General features: G+C 37.4%; 2 protein-coding genes across 3 annotated transcripts in view; one reads left to right on the top strand and one right to left on the bottom strand.

The window, feature by feature from the left end:
• The window catches only part of trappc13 (trafficking protein particle complex subunit 13), a 22,963-nt gene extending 11,123 nt beyond the window's left edge, over positions 1-11,840 (top strand). The window contains exons 6-13 of one of the 2 annotated variants that reach the window (XM_079804544.1): positions 590-662; positions 935-979; positions 1,351-1,368; positions 3,861-3,994; positions 6,618-6,816; positions 7,960-8,060; positions 8,143-8,290; positions 11,110-11,840. In XM_079804544.1, coding sequence (XP_079660670.1) covers positions 590-662; positions 935-979; positions 1,351-1,368; positions 3,861-3,994; positions 6,618-6,816; positions 7,960-8,060; positions 8,143-8,290; positions 11,110-11,217 — 826 coding nt within the window. In that variant the 3' untranslated portion in view covers positions 11,218-11,840. The remainder of the gene's footprint in view (positions 1-589; positions 663-934; positions 980-1,350; positions 1,369-3,860; positions 3,995-6,617; positions 6,817-7,959; positions 8,061-8,142; positions 8,291-11,109) is intronic. The other variant, XM_079804545.1, reaches the window with a different exon arrangement.
• Positions 11,522-20,755, bottom strand: part of sgtb (small glutamine rich tetratricopeptide repeat co-chaperone beta) — a 30,776-nt gene continuing 21,542 nt past the window's right edge. Inside the window, exons 10-12 of the mRNA XM_079804554.1 lie at positions 16,401-16,484; positions 16,065-16,185; positions 11,522-12,684 (exon numbers count right to left, since the gene is read on the bottom strand). Of these exons, the coding sequence (XP_079660680.1) occupies positions 16,074-16,185; positions 16,401-16,484 (196 nt within the window). The 3' untranslated portion in view covers positions 11,522-12,684; positions 16,065-16,073. The remainder of the gene's footprint in view (positions 12,685-16,064; positions 16,186-16,400; positions 16,485-20,755) is intronic.

Raw genomic sequence — 20,755 nt, 5'->3', positions numbered from 1 at the left:
ATATATATATATATATATATATATATATATATATATATATATATATATATATATATATATATATATATATATATATATATATATATATATATATATATATATATATATATATATATACATACATACATACATACATACATACATGCATACATACATACATACATGCATACATGCATACATGCATACATACATACAATAAGTGTATATATGTATGTGTGTGTGTGCATATATTATATAAAGATTATATAAAGTTAGATGCGATTAATCACGATTAGTCGCGTTTAATCGACTTGACAGCACTAAAATTCCACTGCCACAAACTTGCAAATTCACACTCAGTTCTGAACACACCCATTTTTTCACCAATCCAATTTCAATGGGTAAATCCAAGTCCCTCCCCAAAATTTTTAGTTTTTTATATCCTCTAAAAGTATGTTAATCTCAGAAATATGTCAAATTACTGGGGTAAAATTGGTTTCAAATGATGTTATATGCTACCATAAATAGATAGAATTCATCAGGACAAATAAGAGATGTATACAACGCGCTGTTGTCCTCACCATATTTGTGTCTGATCATCTGATTCCAGCTTGGTCTGTGCTGTCAGTTACACCACTCAGACTGGAGAGAAGCTGTACTTCAGAAAGTTCTTCAAATTTCAGGTGAGCTCATTTCCCCCTCCTCTGTGATGGACGCTAGCTCTACGCATCTCGTAAACCATTTTGCACAGAGCTGAGACTTTTAATTTACACTAAAGCTTGACACTTGACATCAGTTCTCATGCTGCTTTAGACTTCCAAAATAGTCAGCAGAGTTGAACTGAAGTCATTGAAAGCAGTCTTGAGTTGTGTGATAAATTCAATTTGACATGGATTCTGTTGAGGTAGAATCAAACTGCAGCCCAAACTTCAGTTTTAACTCTATTTTGAACCAGGTTCTCAAGCCTCTAGATGTAAAAACCAAATTCTACAATGCTGAGGTAAGTTTACATTTACCAGATTGAGCTGTTATGTGTTTTTTTCCCCTCTAATATTTAGAGAATTTATATAAAAGCAAATTTCTCACTTATAGTCTATAATATTTTTCATGGTCATACTGTTTATCCTTCTTTTCTGCACTGCCTCGCAGCTTTTGAAATAATTTATAGTGAGGCTATGCTTTTTAAGAACCCATTTTATGCATTTTCATTTGTTATCCCTTTTTGTAAGTAGTGTGTGTGTGTTTCATTTCATAATTCACCATTTTGTTCACGTTTATGCTGCCTCAAGAAGAAAACTGACATTGTCATTTTCTCATGCATGTAACCTTCACTTTTCTAATGTTTATTTTTGTGTTTTATTCCTCCATTAGAGTGACCTCAGTTCCGTGGTAATTGTTTTCCTTTCTCATTGCAACTTTTTTTCCTGCATAACCTGTTTCCTTTCTTCTTCTGAGCATTTGAAACAAGCAAGGGGAAAACATAGGAAAAGTATTTTGATATTCAGATAACCGATAACCTATAATAGGACAGTACTGTGATGAAAAAATATGAGATTGTTCAGAAATCCAGACCTATCCTATTGGTAAATGTTATTTTTCGAATTCATAATTGATTGTCATTATTGCAAAAACCTTTATTTAATTAATGTTAAACGACACTAAGATGTACTGATGATGGATGGATGAATGGACTGATGGATGGATGGATTTATGGATGGAGGGATGAATGGATTTATGGATGGATAGATATATATATATATGGATGGATGGATAGTAATTGATGGATGGATGAATAGTAATTGATGGATGGATAGATGGATTGATAGATGGACGGATGGATAGATAGATAAATAGATGGATGGATGGATGGGTGGATGGATGGATGTACTGATGGATGGATTTATGGATGGATAGATATATGGATGGATGGATAGCAATTGATGGATGGATGGATAGCAATTGATGGATGGATGAATAGTAATTGCATGGATGGATGGATGGATGTACTGATAGATGGATTTATGGATGGATAGATAGATATATGGATGGATGGATAGTAATTGATGGATGGATGAATAGTAATTGCATGCATGCATGGATGGATGGATGGATGGATGGATTGGATGGATGGATAGATGGATTTATGGATGGTTTGATTGCTAGATCTGGATGGATTGATAGATGGACGGATGGACAGATAGATAAATAGATGGATGGAGGGATGAATGGATATATGGATGGATGGGTGGGTGGATGGATGGATAGTAATTGATGGATGGATGGATGCATGCATGCATGGATTTATGGATGGATGAATGGATTTATGGATGAATGGATTGATTTATGGGTGGATGGATAGTAATTGATGGATGGATGGATGCATGCATGGATTTATGGATGGATTTATGGATTTATTTATGGATGGATGGATTTATGGATGGATGGATTGATTTATGGATGGATGGATGGATGGATAGTAATTGATGAATGGCTGGATGGATGCATGCATGGATTTATGGATGGATGGATTGATTTATGGATGGATGGATAGTAATTGATGGATGGATGGATAGTAATTGATGAATGGCTGGATGGATGCATGCATGGATTTATGGATGGATTTATTTATGGATGGATTTATGGATGATATGTGGATGATGGGTGGATGGATTGATTTATAGTAAATGATTGATGGATGGATGGATGCATGATTGGATTTATGGATGGATGGATTTATGGATGATGGGTGGATGGATAGTAATTGATGGATGGATGCATGCATGGATTTGTGGATGGATGAATGGATAGATAGATATATGGTTGGGTTTATGGATGGATGGATGGATGGATTGATAGATGGATGGATGGATACATTGAATAATTATTATTACAGTGTTTATTTTTATAATTCAATCAATGATATTTGAAAATAGAAAATGTCCTTAGATTGAATTATTTGTACATTTTCAATTTAACGGAAAAAAAAATTGGCCAAATAATGCACATAATCTAAAAATATTTATAATAAACAAAAAATAAAACTGAAAATGAAAAAGAGAAATATTTTTTTCTGTTTTCCTTTGCTTGTTTCCTCTCAAAGCGTTTGCTGTACTGCTCACTCATCTTACCAGTGCCAAACTAAATCAATTAGACTTTGTGTCTGACTCTGGAGAAAACATTCACTCTTTTTTTCTTAGGCTGGGAGAAACTGATGCTTGTTTTTGAATGATCTTTTGTACCAACAAATGTTTTCTTTGACAGATTTAAATAACTTTTGTTTTGAAATGCCAAAAACCACGTTAACAGTTGTATGTTACATTAGTATCAATAATAATGGTGTGATGAGTTTAAAGTCTTCTTTAGAGTGACATGTTATAGTCTAATTTCAAATGCGTCTTTGCAAAACGTGTTTTTTTGAATGAATCAGGCTTGGCATGGGATCTTTGCTTCATGCTGTAACAATAACAATACTTCTGTCAAAAGGTGCTGTTGATCCACAGGCATGAACTAACCTCCACTTGTAACACCAACTTAAAATAATACTAATCTACCGGCCGGAGATCAACTGGGCAAACAGCTGCTTTATTTTCCTCTCTGCAAAAATTCAATAAATTCCACTAAAATGTATGTGAAGAACTTGATTTGATGGGCGCATTCAAAGACCTTTAAATGATGATTAAATTCAGTGGCATTCAGAACCGAAGAGATAGTCCTGTTTTTTGTGATATTAATGAGTTATAAATGTAAGTCTTCATGTAGAGCCCTTCAACTTAAGTATCCATCCAGGATAAAGTGTATAAAAAATTAATTTATATACAGTACAATACAATACTGCATGAAGTTTTTTGATTGGATCTCTTGATGCTTATTTGATACTACAGACGGATGAGGTGTTCCTAGAGGCACAGATCCAGAATATCACTACGTCCCCAATGTTCATGGAAAAAGTGTCTCTGGAACCTTCTATGATGTACAATGTCACTGAGCTCAACAGTGTGGCTTCTGGGGATGAGAGGTAACCTTTACATATACTGTTGCCCTTGTTTTGTGCATGTATTTGTGATATACATACAGTGCCCTCCACAAAAAATGGCACCCTTAGGAAATATGAGCAAAGACAGCTGTGAAAATAAATCTGCATTGTTTATACTTTTGATCTTTCTTTAAAAGTTCACAAAATTCTAACCTTTCATTGAAGTAAAACAATTGAAAGCGGGGGGAAACTCACATTATGAAATAATTTATCTAGTTCACATTGGCCACAATTATTGGGACCCAATTATTGCAACATTTGCCCAAGATAACAGCTCTGAGTCTTCTTCTATAATGCCTGATGAGTTTGGAGAACACCTGACATTCCTCCATACAGAATCTCTCCAGATCCTTCAGATTCCCTCCCAGATCCATGTTGGTGCTGCTTCTCTCCAGTTCACCCCTCTCATTTTCTATAGGGTTCAGGTCAGGGGACTGGGACGGCCATGGCAGAAGCTTCGTTTTGTGCTCAGCCTCAGTTACACATTTTTGTGTTGATTTTGATGTTTGTCTTGGTGGAAGATCCAACCACGGCCCATTTATAAGATTTCTAGCAGATTCAGGGTTTTTTTGTTTTCTTTTTTTTTTTCATCTGTTGGTATTTACTAGAATCCACGATACCATGTATATGAACAAAATGTCCAGGACTTCCAGCAAAAAAATAAGCCCACAACATTAAAGATCCAGCAGTATATTTAACCGTGGGCATGAGGTACTTTTTTATCCCTGTTTGTACCAAACCCATCTGGTGTGTTTGCTGCCAAAAAGCTCTTTTATAGTTTCATCTGATCATAAGAACCAGGTCCCTTTTGAAGTTCCAGTCGTGTCTGACAACTGAATCTGCTGGAGTTTGTTTTTGGATGAGCAAGGAGGATTTTTCTTGAAACCCTCCCAAACAACATGTGGTGATGTAGGAGTTGTTTGATTTTTTTTTTTTTTTTGTCTTTCTGACTCCAAGACTCAACTAATCTCTGCAATTCTCCATCTGTGACCCTTGGAGAGTCTTTGTCCACTCAAACTCTCCTCCTCACGGTGCATTAGGACGATATAGACACACGTCCTCTTCCAGGCTGATTCGTAACATCTTTAGTTGATTGGAACTTCTTAATTATTGCCCTGATGGTGGAAATGGGGATTTTCAGTGCTTTAGCTTTTTTGTTACAGCCACTTTCTATTTTGTGAAGCTCAACAATCTTTTGCTGCACATCAGAACTAAAGATTCTTTGTTTTTACTCATTGTGATTAAGGGAATTTGGCCTTTGTGTTTCCTCATAATTATACTCCTGTGGAACAGGAAGTCATCATGACTGGACAATTTCATGCTCCTAGTTACCCTGGTGTGCTAAAAAAATGCAAATATGAATGGAAATATACTTCATAGATATTTTACTCATTAGAATTTCTATGCGTGCCAATAATTGTGGCCAACACGCATTGGAGAAAAGTAATAATAATAATAAGTAAGTAATAATAATTATTCAAATATTGAACTTGAACTTATTACCCAAAAAAATCTATTGCAGCACTGTTTTTAACATTGATATTAATCGGAAATGATTCTTAATCATATTAGAATGGTTTCTGAAGGATCATGTGAATGCTGCTGAAAATTCAGCTTTGATCACATGAATTAATTCCATTTTAAATATAATCAAATAGAAAACAGTTGTTTTTAAATTGATGATAATATTTCACAATATCACAGCTTTTACTGTATTTTTGATCAAATACATTGGTGTACATAAGAGACTTCTTTCAAAAACATTACAAATTCGACTGAATCCAAACATTTGAATGGCAGTGTAGGTAAATAAAATAATGTATTGGATTCAGTACAGTTTTCAAGACTTTTAATTTGTGACATGCTGCCACAGAAAATAATGTTGACTTGTATGATGTTGACAATTTGAAAAAACAAATACAAATCATATTTACAGTAATGCACTCGATGGTAGAAGTCTATGGTATGGGGCAAAACATTGCAATGTTAAAATGCTTACTGTTTCGAACACTTGAGACTAGTATTTCGTTAAACTCTCGATATAACGAACATACAAACTACACAATTCTGCTTGTAAACCCTCTGAAATGTCTTGCCTCATAGACTTCTATTGTAAGTGTGTTACTGTAAATTAGACAAGTGTTTGCTTATAAACTGTTTATAACTGAGGGACAAGACAGCATGTCACAAAAGTTGTTAGAGTTTAAGGTGTATTGAACCCAGAAGATTCCTGTTAATAGTTGAAACCTTTATGTTCTTTTGTGTAACCTTGTATTTAAAGCGCGGTCACATCATGAGCAAAATTTTGTGGACAGAAAAGGCCGATTGTCTATTGTTAAAAGAGTAGTGATGTATGAAGCACAGCTCACACAAATGTCACTTTCAAACCAAGCAGCTTTCTCTTGGTCAATTCATGCGTCCCGTGACTTGGACCCGTTGCAAAATCTTACGCCATCACGCAAAATTCCCAATGGTGTTCACTCCCTATTGAAACGACTGGGATTTGTCTGTGAAATTTCACTGAGCAGATGTAAATGTGCACCTTTAAATGGGACAGCAACAGACTTGTTGACATTATGTGCAACTTTTTCTCTGATTTCTGCAGCGAGTCAACGTTTGGGAAGATGTCTTATCTGCAGCCCTTGGACACGAGGCAGTATTTGTACTGTTTGAAGCCCAAGCCAGAGTTTGCAGAGAAGGCTGGGGTCATCAAGGGGGTGACGGTAATCGGCAAACTAGACATTGTGTGGAAAACCAACCTTGGGGAGAGAGGACGTCTACAGACCAGCCAGCTACAGAGAATGGTACACTGGGTTCAGAGTAGATTGAACCAAACAGTCTTTAAAGTGCCCCTATTATACTTTTTCGATTATTCCCTTTCATGCAGTGTGTAATGTAGCTGTCTGTGAATGTAAACGTTCTGCAAAGTCAAAAGTTGTCACTCAAAAGAAAGAATCGACTCTAAACAGCCTAAACAAGTCATCAGGAATTCGAATCCCACCTCTGTTACGGCTACATGTCACTGGGTAATGCATTTGCATAATGGCCGCCAATGTTCTACATTGTCCGACCGTGAACCACTTAACCCGCCCTCAAACACTGTAGCTAGCTGCTGGTTCCTGTTGTGTACATGTCGAGAAGACGCTGTTTTTTTGCTGTGCAAAAGCCATTTCTCTTTATAAACACTTTCAAAGGATGAGGATGTGAGTAGTCAGTGGTTAATACAACAGAAGTATAACCTTTTGACGACTGCTTGTCAAATTTCTGTGAGGTCTAAATGGGATTTACAAAATCTATTACAGATGGGACAGTACCCACTTTATTTTGACCAAAACATTGGTTTGTTGATAGACATACTCTTGTTAATGCTGATGGTGAGGAACAATTGCAACATCTCATAATGTGTTTCAAACTAAGTAGCGTATCCCTGAGAAACGTCCTGCTCAAGTCGTCCTTGCGATTGCGATTCGGGTTGAATAGCTAGTACTTCCAATATTTCATCTTCGGACGCATGTTTGGGTTGATATGGTTAAATCAACATCATCGTTACACCCATTAGTGTGTATAATTGCCGAGCTGTAGGAAGCCTCTGAAGTTCAGTTATGGGGATGGCCGTTTAATGTTCGACACGCTGTAACGGTAGACCAATCACAACAGACTGGCCCATTTGGCCAATCAGAGCAGAGTAGCTTGCGGAAAGGAGGGAGATACTGAGAATCGTTGAAAAATGTGGTGGTGTAATGTATATCATGAGAAAATCAATGAAAGAGTCTACCTGTTGTAGAAGACTACAAAACAAAATTAGGATTCTTTAAAATAGCATGATAGGGGCACTGTAAAAAATAAAGATTTGCTCAAAGTTACTATAGTTAATCAAATGAAATCTTTCACCAAGAAATTGTCTGTAGGTTGCACAGAACACAATTAATTCAGGCCTTCTCTTCTAGGCTCCGGGTTATGGTGACGTCAGGCTTTCCCTTGAATTCATCCCAGACACGGTCAATCTAGAGGAGCCCTTCGACATCACCTGTAAAATCACAAACTGCAGGTAAGAGCATGGCTGTGAGCCAGGTTATAGATGAACTCTTCTGTAACCTGCAGGTTTTAACCAATGGTTTGCCTGTTGTCAGTGAGAGGACCATGGATCTGGTTCTGGAGATGTGTAACACGCGGTCTGTCCACTGGTGTGGGGTGTCGGGCCGACAGCTGGGTAAACTCAGCCCCAGCGCCTCGCTATCCATTCCTCTCAAGCTCCTGTCTTCCGTTCAGGGTTTACAGGTAAATCTAACAGTCCTGTCAACATGATGATTGATATTTCAATGGGCTTTTCAATAGATATTTTTGTCGTTTCAATCCACACCCCCACAAGATGTTGAAATAAAATTAGAATGACAATAGGAATTTACAGATTCAGGTCTTCTGTTAAATAAGTTTTACTCAGAATGCCTTCAAAGAAAGCAAATCTTCAGAGATTATGTGTATTTTCTGGCAGTAACAGCAGATTTTTCAGCTTGGGTGAGCGATTCGCAGACAGGTTTTCCTGCGCATGAAATCCCCCATATGCCAGCAAACCAATGAGAACGCAGGACAATGATGATGATATAAACCAACAGAGCAAAGGTGCCAAAGCTGCTGTGGATCTGTTTACCCGAAACCTTCCATAACTGGCAGATTTGGAGAAAATTACCGTCATTTGGCAAATAAATACATGACAGATAGTTGCATACGTATTACTAACATTTTATCATGTAAGCTTTATGGTACACCTCAAATGAAAAGGGAATTTATAGTGTTAATGATGATAAAGGTGATAAAATGATGTTAGTTCACCCACAAATAAAAATTCTATCATTAATTATTCACCCTCATGGCATTCCAAACCCGTAAGACCTTTGTTCAGCACAAAGATATCTTTTATGAAATCCGAGAGCTTTCTGACCCTGCATAGACTGCAACGTTATAACCACTTTCAAGGCCCAGAAAGGTAGTAAAGACATTGTTAAAATAGTCGATGTGACTGCAGTGGTTTGACCTTAATGTTATGAAGAGATGAGAAATACTTTTTGTGCGCAAAAAACTAAAATAGACTATATTCAGATTCACCCATTTCTTCTCTTCCATAGCCCCGTTTCCACCGAAATTACCTGGAACAATTTGTCCCAGGAACTCTTTTTCCCCCAGACCTGCTGCTGTCTGCGTTTCCATCGCGGTCTAAAGTACCGTGAAGATTAGTCCGGTGACGTAGGACTGAGCGCGACTCTACAGTTCCCACTGGATTTCGTCCTTTGCAAATAATTTTAATAAAGCCTGAACCTCGCCCTCGGCCCATCGTCGTATTTTTTAAACTCCACTGTTGATTCGAATAGCAATCAACTCTTACTGCACGCACCGTGTCCGCAACAGACTTTTAAAAATAGTGGTTGAAATAAAATGCAGCGTGGAGTCAACCAATCAAAATGCTGCGTAAACTCAACCAATCAGCATGTTCAGCGCCCAAGTCCCATCCCCGAAGGTTCCTGAACTTTGCAAAAGTACTACCTCGCGAGCAGGGCCATTTTGAGGGGGAAATATTTACCCGGAACTTGATCTAGATTCCGGTTCCTGCGGTCGAAAACACACAGAGTACCACCCCAAAGTCCCTAGTTCCTGGGGAAAGTTCCTGCGGTGGAAACACACAGAGTACCACCCCAAAGTCCCTAGTTCCTGGGGAAAGTTCCTGTGGTGGAAACACACAGAGTACCACCCCAAAGTCCCTAGTTCCTGGGGAAAGTTCCTGCGGTGGAAACACACAGAGTACCACCCCAAAGTCCCTAGTTCCTGGGGAAAGTTCCTGCGGTGGAAACACACAGAGTACCACCCCAAAGTCCCTATTTCCTGGGGAAAGTTCCTGCGGTGGAAACACACAGAGTACCACCCCAAAGTCCCTAGTTCCTGGGGAAAGTTCCTGCGGTGGAAACACACAGAGTACCACCCCAAAGTCCCTATTTCCTGGGGAAAGTTCCTGCGGTGGAAACGCGGCTCATGTCAGTTCATATAGTAAACAAAGTGCAGCACTTCCAGGTTCTACATCAGAACACCGGCTCACTATTGGCCAACACTGTTCACGTGAGCACACGACACATGCGTGTGATGCTGACGCAGGAGCTGGCCAATCGTTGACCAATATGGACTATTTTAACGATGTCTTTCCTACCTATCTGGGAATTGAAAGTGTTTATAACATTGCTGTCAAAAGGGGGGTCAGAAAGCTTTCGGATTTCATAAAAAATATCTTAATTTGTGTTCCGAAGATGAACGAAGGTCTTACAGGTTTGGAACGACATGACGGTGAGTAATTAATGACATAATTTTTGGGTAAACTAACCCTTTAATTAGCGAGTCCACGAATGGCTTGAGTATGCAGAGCATTCACAGCTTAAATGGACCGCGCGCCCCTGTAAATATTCTCAATCATGACAATTCTGAATAGATTTAAACAACATTTATGGATAAGAATGGGATGTACATACAGTAGGCCTAGTCTTGGTGGACTAGATGGGTTCTGCTACGCTGCTGCTGCATGAGTGAAGGCTACTGCCGAAACAACATAAATGCAGTGAATGGAATGTGAGCTGCTGCAAGTAAAGTAGGGAAACCCCCTTAACAGATCTAGGCAGGTGGTGCTGGGGAAGGTGGAGGGCTAGGATAATTCCCATGGTGCGCTGCTCTGAGTTGAGCCGGTTTTGGACGGAAATAAATAGGCTACGTACATAAAACAAATAGAGTGATTGGCCGAAGTCATCAACTTTTATAGAACCTGCTCTGAAGAGTTTCATGACTGAACTATGTATATATAAAATATGTAATTCTACATATAAACCACAATTATGTATCCTGTTTGCTACTTGAATTCAAATAGAATTCAAATTCAGAAACATGTTTAGCGATATTTGGCAACTTTTGGTATATGATGGCAAATGCTGTCAGTTATTTCAAATGCAAAGGGGCCAATCATAACAGTAGTCATTTAAAGATAGGCTTCTCTTAAAGGTACAGTAGCAAACATGAAATGAATTCTGATCCATGATGCATCTATGTTATTTCTGTTTTTCTTTTAGAGCATATCAGGACTGAGGCTAACAGATACCTTCCTGAAAAGAACGTATGAATATGATGACATCGCACAGGTCTGTGTGGTGTGTCCTTACACGAGTCCAGAGAGTTGAACCCCTGTGGCATTTTGCACTGTCTTTGTCAATGGACCAACTTCCCATCTGTTCTGCATCTATTAATATAACATCTTTTGCTCTTTACCTTTAAGGTTGTTGTTTTAAAATGTCATTTTTAAAGCCCTTAATCATGATTTTAACTGTTAATGTAAATAAAACGTAAATTAAAAATCAGCTTATGTAGTGTGTTAAAACATTTATAAGGTTTGCTATGCAAAAGTGGGTTGTTTGGAAGGATGTTTCCGGTGGATGATAAGCAAATATAATGGTTTGCCACAAAGGACGCTGATATCAACAGAATGGTTTCAAGACACATTTATTAACATTATTTTTTGACAAAAACATTATACCGCTCTGTTTTAAGCATATTACATAAGCCTCAATCACTCATCTGACTGCAAATATCCGATTATGGAGCATGCAAAAGAAAATTGCAAATGTTGAGATTATGAATATGCTTATTATAGCAACATTTTGTTGTCATTACCAGTGAATAAAATGAACAAGTCTGGTGAAGTAGCCGATATAATGATTACCACACACAAATGTCTCTTGTTCCTAAAACGAACAGAATATGTAATAAAAATAATCAGAGAATGTGTTAAAGGGTTAGTTCACCCAAAAATGACAACTCTGTCATCATTTATTCACGCTCACGTCGTTCCAAACAATGAGTGAATTGTCACTTTAGGGGTGAAATATTCCTACTCAATGTCCTTAGATTAATAACATGGCCCCACATTTAGTTAATTGGAATAAACATATGATCAATCATTCGTTTAGTAAAATAAAATCAACTCTGATGTGTCATAATCAGCTACATTCATAAAGAGAGGACTGAAACATTATCTACACAGACAAACACAAAGAAACCGCACTCGGTTATTAAGATTATAGATATGTATATGTAGATGCCATTTTCAACCGATCCATTCGGTGCGCCCCGCCATTTTGCAACAGTCAGCGTGTCGTCACTCAAAGTCAATGATGCCACAACATTGTGCAGATTCTGGTTGTGAAACCACCAACATTTAAATTCCAGAAGAAATTGAAAGCTAATATTACATGTTATTTTTTATATTTTTACTTCGTCTTGTTGTATTGTGTTAGTTTAGCAAAATCATCTGCTGAAATCTGTTTCCTATATAGATATTCATACACGTGTCTAACTACAGTTGCAGACTCTGTCAACGTGATCTCAAAGACCGTTCCAATATGGCGGACGGCTTACGTATAGCGGCCCATTGAAACGGCCGCTAATGAGGCATCCATGCATATATATCTATGATTTAAGATAATGTTCTCTGTGTATAAGGTGATTTTAAATGCGTTTTCTCCTCTTTCCTCCTGATGTCTCCGTATAAAGTGCCATTCCCTCCATCTCGGGTTCGACTCGAATAGAAGAATGAATTTAATGATTGCACTCACGACTCTTTTCCACCTGCCCTCCTCTGATTCTTGATCCTGTATAGACCAGAAGATTTATAGTTTTCATTATTCTGCAGGATACACAGGTGCGTAAACATAAAAGTCCTGACCATGGAATATATTTATAGCAGTACAAATGCTACAGACAGTGAAAAGAGGACGGGGCAATGTGCAACACAGGCTCACTGGAAACCAATGCTTGTGGCAAAATTATATCACGTTGCTTTTTGCACGTTTCACGGCACTTTTAAAGTGAAATATTCTATGAGTGTCAGGTGAGTGGCGCTAAAAGGTTAATGCTCTGTCGCATTTGAAAATAACGTACCACTTCAGCCCCTCACTGCATTCACACGGGCCGTCGACACTTGATGGAGGGCGTGTCTGAAGCTTGGTGCTGACGCCACCTTCATAGTGACAATAGTGACTTTTGACATATAAGAGGTCATCATGCTATAAGAATATCCTGTAAGTTTCATAACTGAAAACTTCCTTGTTAGTCCAAAAACAGCTTTTATTGTAACCAAGCCCAGCAAACGACTCGTGGCATGTGCCCATCTATGTGTGTTACTGCCAATATATCAAATACCTACTGTACCTGTGTCGATCATTAATGCAGTAACGCTAAGGCATATACTGACAACTAAAATACAATTTCCAATGAGGAAAAACTTCCAATTTTACAAAATCCAATGAGGAAAGAGGCTGGTGTACAGTTTGCAGCGCTCTTATTCCTGCTTTTAACATTTATTTCACACTAGTTTAAGTGGTCTTTTTTTTTTTTTTTATCATTACTTAATTAAAACATCAAAATATATAGATAATATTGTATACATGAATTTTCCAATTAAATGAAAAGATATAGACAAGTTAGGCATTCAAAATATGCAAAATTATTTATTAAATCACCTGTACATGTACCTTTTTAAAAATCCATCCGAAGGCTTTTAAGACCTGCACATATATATTATTTTTAACATACTGTATATAACTGCTGCCGTAATAACGGCCCATTTCAAATGTTTACGTGCTTTTATTCTTCTTATTTTTTGATAAAATATATTGCTCTTGTAAATACTTGCCAGCATTTTAGTAATGAAAGTCTAGATCAGGGGCTTCTAACACATGCTCAATTAGATCACCACAGGTAAAACCACACTACAAAAAATTATCTTTTTTCCAGTCCAAATATCTAAAAATTCTTAAATCAAGATGCTTTTACTAAGAAAAATTACATATTTTTTCTTGATTCCTGGGGGAAAAAATCCAAATGAATTGAGTTGAGTTGTTTGAAACAAACTAAATTATTTCCCAATGGATTATTCTTATTTCTGTTTGGGACAGAAGCAAACAGAATCCAAGATTCCAAACAGAAACATTATTTTTCTTACCCCATTGGCAGATATATTTGCTTGTTTTAACCAAAAACTCACTTCAATTTAATTTTATTTTCCAGAAAATAAGAAAAAATATCTAATGTCATTTAACTTATCTAGTAAATGCATCTTGATGTAAGAATTTTTTTATATATTTATACTAGAAACAAGACAAAAATACTAAATGACAGCATTTTTTGCAGTTCACAAAAGGCAAAAAGTAAAAAAAAAAATGTATTTGTAAAAGGAGAAAAGAGCGATCAGTGGGTGACTGGACAAAAAATTACATTACCTTCCAAAGAATCCTAATGCTATGAATGTTGCTATTTATTTTCAACTATGTGAATGTATCAGTTAAGCAGTATTTATTTGTATTGAGTACATTTCACTGTGGTTTCTTTGGTAAATCAGTCACTATTTCGCCACAGGCTTTGCAAACAGACTTTTACGATTTGGACGTGACAGTAATGCAACAACATAAGTAACCATGTCAATTCTAATGCCTGATCTGTGACCAGTGATTTCTGATATGTAATATTTCGTCTACAGTCAGATGTTCTTTGTCTATGTGTCAGTAAATCAAACCACTGGCTAAACGGTCAACTTCACGTTGTGTCTCTTGAAGAAAATAATCTGTTATTTAAAGGGGTACTTCACCGCAGGGAAGATGAATGTGTATTTAAAATGGGTAATTTATGTAGTAGAAATGTGAAATTATTTTAGAAGTTGGTGCCTTCTAGGCTGAGAAAAGCCATATTTTTGGCTCATATGGATGAAAGACAACAACTCCCAGAATGCACTTGCTTTGCTGCCCTACCAGGCCACTCCCACCGGTTACATCAGTTGCCCACCGCGGCACCACCCCCACCGTCGTTTCGATTTTATAGTAATAAAATCATTTAGTTCAGTTAGAGAACAGACACTACAATTTAAAAACTGAAAGTGTCTGCTCAATACAGCACAAGCCGAATAAGAGTCGCAGCACAAACTAGCAGCAGGAGTCAGATTTCATTCATCATAAAGTGAGGAGATGACGGACCAGATGATCGCGGAAGATTTGGTTTCAAAGCGAAATGTAAAAGCGCCTATTTAAGTGAGTTTGTCATTGGACTGTTTTGTTTTTCATGAAGAATAATAGGCTAATGAACCCACAATTCAAGCAACCCACCCCCGAATTGGCGCTAATTCAAAACCAAAACTAAAATGAGCACGGCCGCCCGGAATTCATTCACGGCCGCATTGTCATTCATTCAGGGTGCGTGTCCAGTCTGGAACATTTTCAGTTCATGCTTATGGAAGCTTAAAGGAACACGCCACTTTTTTTGAAAATAGGCTCATTTTACAAGTCCCCTAGAGTTAAATAGTTGAGTTTTACTGTTTTTGAATCCATTCAGCCGATCTTTGTCTCTGGCGGTAGCACTTTTAGCATAGCTTAGCATACATCATTGATTTTAAACAGTTTATTAGCTTCTCATTCAAAAAATGACCAAAGACACTTTCAATATTTTTCCTATTTAAAACTTGACTCTTCTACAGTTACATCGTGTGCTAAGACCAACTGAAAATGAAAAGTTGCGATTTTCTACACCTATTTGGCTAGGAACTACTTTCTCATTCCTGCGTAATAGTCGCGGATCTTCACGGCCGTACCATGGCTGCAGCGGCATTGAAGGCTTCTCAGTTTGATTGAGCCATAAGCCTGATAACTGCATGTAAACGTAGCTAGCTAAAGGTCAAGTCATATATTTTGCAAGGAAATGCATAAAAATAAGTAATTTTTTGTGTAAAGGATTACAAGTTGTTTGCATCTTCCTGCCTCTAGTGTTGATTTTTGCTGGAAACTGCAGTAAACTGTATGTATAGGTACGTTTCGGCACGTTTTTCCAATGAGCCTAGGTTGGAAATGTCACAAGCTGTATTCAAACTTATGAAAGCCCACATGAGCACCACAGCACAATGCGTTGCAAATCACAGAGCTTACTCACATCAGGACTGCATGTAAGTGTATAGTTATTTAGACAGGATGAGGATGACGTCTCAGACCTGCTGGGATCAGGAGTGTTCCTCTGCGCTGCCGCTGAAGGAGCGACTCCGGATGTGGTTCCTCAGCTGTTCGATCAGTTCTGGATTCTGCTGCTGGATCTGCTGGGCGAACTGCTGTCCGCTGAGAGGAACGTCAACAAACAGAACACATCTCAAAACATAGTGTCGGAATCCTAGATTATGTGGCACATCATGCCATTTGTAATACTGCTTGGTGCCTCTGATGCAGTGGTATATTATACACATCACCTCTGAATATCTATGTACCTCATCATTCTTAAAACCTTCCGTGGAACACATGTCAAGTCAATCAAATGTCAAAGAGAAGGTGCTCACGCTTCAATGAGACTGGATATGTCAGATAATCCACCCACTCCTGCTGCAGGTCCCCCCACCGCGTTAGACATCATGCCCGACATTCTGGTTTTGGACAGTTAATCACAAACACACTGTGACATGACGTTTTTAAAATATTGTCAACAGCCGTTGCAGTATTAGCTGTTTGAAGGGATGGTTCATCCAAAAAACCTTTGTCCGTGTGTGCCTTTAGCATGAGAACAAACCTCATTGACAGGGTTGGGAAGGTTACTTTTCAAATTTATTTCACTACAGATTACAAAATACATGCTTTAAAAAGTAATTGTAATGCATTTTGCAAGTTTTGTAACTTAATCTAAATACTTCAGGCCTACTTTGGAATACTAATAAGCCAAACATAGGACTTGGTTTTCATCTACATATTATTTTAAACAACATCAGTTTTCAACAATATTTATTGAAGCAAAAAATCCAGACAATGTTGGATTATAAAATAAACAATATTGATGCTCAGGTGTGTAAACCTTTTGAATTGGATGAACAGGGTAAAATATATTTTTTCATTTAGTACTGCCCTTCACAAGCTAATAACTACGTTTCCGAAAAGACAAAATGAGTACAAAAAAAATGTTGTCTTTTCGGAAACATGTAGTTATTAAGTTCTGAAGGGCAGTACTAAATGAAAAAATATGATCCTTAAACAAAAAAGAAAAATGTTCAAAAGTTTTCACCCCCTGCTCTTAATGCATTGTGTTTCATGAAAGCTTGTTTCCACCACGGAATATAAAAACGGTAATTGCGACTTTTTATCTCCAGGGTTCCCACTCTTTCATGAACACCCGATTCAAGGACTTTCAAGGACTTTTTAAAGCACCTTTTATTTTAAATCAAGCATAATAAATATGATAAAGGTGGGTGTGTTACTGCCAATATATCAAATACCTACTGTACCTGTGTCTATAATTAATGCAGTAACGCTAAAGCATATACTGACAACTAAAATACAATTTCCAATGAGGAAAAATTTCCAATTTTACAAAATCCAATGAGGAAAGAGGCTGGTGTACAAGAGCGAGAGATGCAGTTTGCAGCACTCTTATTCCTGCTTCTTACATTTATTTCACACTAGTTTTAGTTATCATTACTTAATTAAAACTAAAACATCAAATCATAGGGATAATATTGTATACATGATTTTCTAATTAAAAAATTTTCTAGTTAATTGTTAGGCATTAAAAATATAATTTATATGATATAAATCACCTATACACGTACCTTTTTAAAAATCAATTTGAAGGATTTTAAGACCTGCACATATATTATATTTAACATATATAATTTCTGCCGTAATAACGGCCCATTTCAAATGTTTACATGCTTTTCATCTTTTTATTTTTTGAGCGGTGATGAAATATTGCTCTTGTAAATACTTGCCAGCATTTCAGTAATGAAAATCTAGATCTTTAAAATGCATCCAAATTACAGCAAAGCGCAACCGTACGGTGCTCTGCAGGGGTCAAAAAGGATATAAACAGTGAATTTTGAACTGATCTCATCTTGAAAACTCAGAGATGTGGATTCGGACGACAATTAAAGGGGTGGTAAAACACGATTTCACTTTTCTAGTGTGTAATGTTGCTGTTTGAGGATAAACAACATCTGCAAAGTTACAACGTTCAAAGTTTAAAGCAAAGGGAGATATTTGCTTTTAAAGAAATCAATTTCTAACGACTACAGCAAACGGCCGGTAGGCGACTACAGACATTCCTCCAGGGTTGCTGACATCACCAGTCCCAATATTTACATAAATCCCTCCTCCGAGAATATTAAATAAGGGGGGGGGGGGGGGGGGGGCATTTTGTATTGCTGTGGGCAAGAGTTGTTGTGGTATAGTTAGTAGGCTGGAGGGTTGTTTCCGCAATGCCGACGAAACGCTGTTATTTTCATCCGGATTGCAGGTCCACTTTGTTCAGCCTTCCTAGGGACGGGGGTGAGTTGCAGTGCGTTTAACATACAACATGTTATATGCATGTGTGTATGAGACAGAGGGGAACAGGTCGCATTTGCAGCAGATATATGCTGCCCATCATAAATCAAAGCACGAGACAGACAGGGGTCGGAGGAGAAGACCGGAAAATGTGACATAATGTAAAATATTCGTCTGTATTTGCAATACACGAGCCGCGGTTCAGCTGCGCGAGACAAACGCTGCCAGTGTGAATCCAGTGTGAGCTCCCGCTGCACATTTCACTGAGGAAAGCTTCCACAATCTTCGCAAGTTCAATGCAGGATTCACACAATGGCTTGTCCTGAAAGATGGATTTAAAAACAGAAGCTGTTTACGGACCACAACCTGTAAGTATGATTTATTTTTCGTCGATGTGTTTTCCTGTAATAGTTTGTATTGTTAATTGTACGTTGTAGCAAGATAGTAAACAAATGACAACGCAGTTTGGCTCTGCAGACTAGTTTGTTAAATGCTCATTCATACTTAACGTTATCCGACAAACACCTACCGTTACAAACTTTTTTTAAAATCTCAACAGCGAACTTGGAATTAATGTAAATTATTCTTTGATTAGAGCTTTTATGTATTGTTTATCTACATGGATGCTAAACATGGTTCTGTGTTTGATTTGGCTACTAGTAAAGCCAATGTTTAGTGTTTGTTTTGGGTTAATAATTCTTGCGATAGATATTTGGCTATAATCGTTCTAAAAATACAAACAGTGCCATTCAGTAGCGATCACTATAGATCCGCAGTCTTTACTCTTGAGGACTGAACAGGTTCTGCTCGATCATCTTCACTAAAATGTTCTGGGTCCGATTCGGGCTCAAATTGGTATGGTTTTATAGACGCCATTGTTTCTAATACTACCAAAACAGTCTACCGGTAAAGGTAAGGGGCGTGACATTTCCGACAAACATGCACTAGACGGATTTTATCGAATCACAACACACTGGGCCAGCTAACCAATCTGAGCCCTTTGCGTATTTTTGAGGGACCGGCTTCATAGAACCCGGAAACCATCAGACCGTTTTTACAGGGAGGGACAGAGCAGTGTAGAATAAAGGTAAAATATATGAAAAATAATGCAATTTTTTTCAAACGAAGCATGAACTCATGTTACAGTGCACCCCACAAACACAATCAAGCCTTCGAAAGAATGTGTTTTACCACCCCTTTAAATTACCACACAACCTTGTTGTTTGTCTAAATACAGTTGGTAATTCGGGTGGGGATTTTTACACGGGTGGTGGGAGAAAAACACTGACATTCTGGATTCGGACGGCAATAAAATTACAGACTAGCCCCTGTCAATAATGAAAATACCTTATGACCCCACGAGAAACAATTACCGTCCGAATAGGGCTTTTGACAGTAGATGGCGCTTAGCAGCGCATGAAGGCCAATTTTTGTAATAGCACCATGCTACTCTAACAAAATGCAGTTCATGCTTAATTCAAGCACTTTTAAGGACATATGTTTGTTTTCAAGTACTTTCCAGGGCTTGAATCCATGTGTCTGAAATTCTGAAGCTTTCAAGTACTTTCAAGAAGCATGGGAACCCTGTATCTCACAATTCTGACTTTTTTTCTGAGAATTATGAGATATAATCTTGCAATTGCGAGAAAAAAAAGTCACAATTATCTAAACAAATGAGATAACATGACATGAAAACATGAATGAATCATCCAGGTACCGACAGAAAGTTAAGTTTTTTAAGGGTATGTGCAGTTTTAAATGTGGCAATTTGTATAAATTCAGTCATTTTGTCTTGTGGAGTATATGTAAACTATCTATTATGTGAAATGGCTTATTCAGGACAGTACTAAATAAAAGTAACATGCAATTTTTATGTTCAAATTATAACAATTTTGCATATTCTGCAAGGGGTGTGAAACGTATCAGCAGAAATGTATCTTATAAGATATGTCAGTCTGAGAATTACCAATCGCTGTTTACTTGAATTGCCCGTTACTGTTTTCATTCATGTTTAAATTAGATACATTACATTTAAATTCAAACGAATCACTTTGGTAATCTAAAATACTTTTCGGATGTAACTGTAATTTGATTACCACCCATTTAAAATGTAACTGTAATGAAATACAGTAACTAAAATTTTGTATTTTAAACGTAACTAAGTCATAATATGTATTTCGTTACTCCCCAACACTGCTCATCGGTTCTCATACCACGTCAAGAAAGTACGGTTGAGTTTCTGTTCAACATATTTGAGGTACTCTATGAACGTGCGTTGATAAATTAAGAATAGAAGCCTAAAACAAATCTACACTCTAAAAAAAAAGGTTCTATATGGCACCAAAAATGGTTCCTGGCTCGTAATCATAGGGGAACCTTTTTAAGT

Source organism: Gobio gobio (genome assembly GCF_949357685.1).
Source record: "Gobio gobio genome assembly, chromosome: 22".
In the NCBI taxonomy this organism is placed as follows: domain Eukaryota; kingdom Metazoa; phylum Chordata; class Actinopteri; order Cypriniformes; family Gobionidae; genus Gobio; species Gobio gobio.
This window is presented reverse-complemented; position numbering and strand designations above follow the sequence as displayed.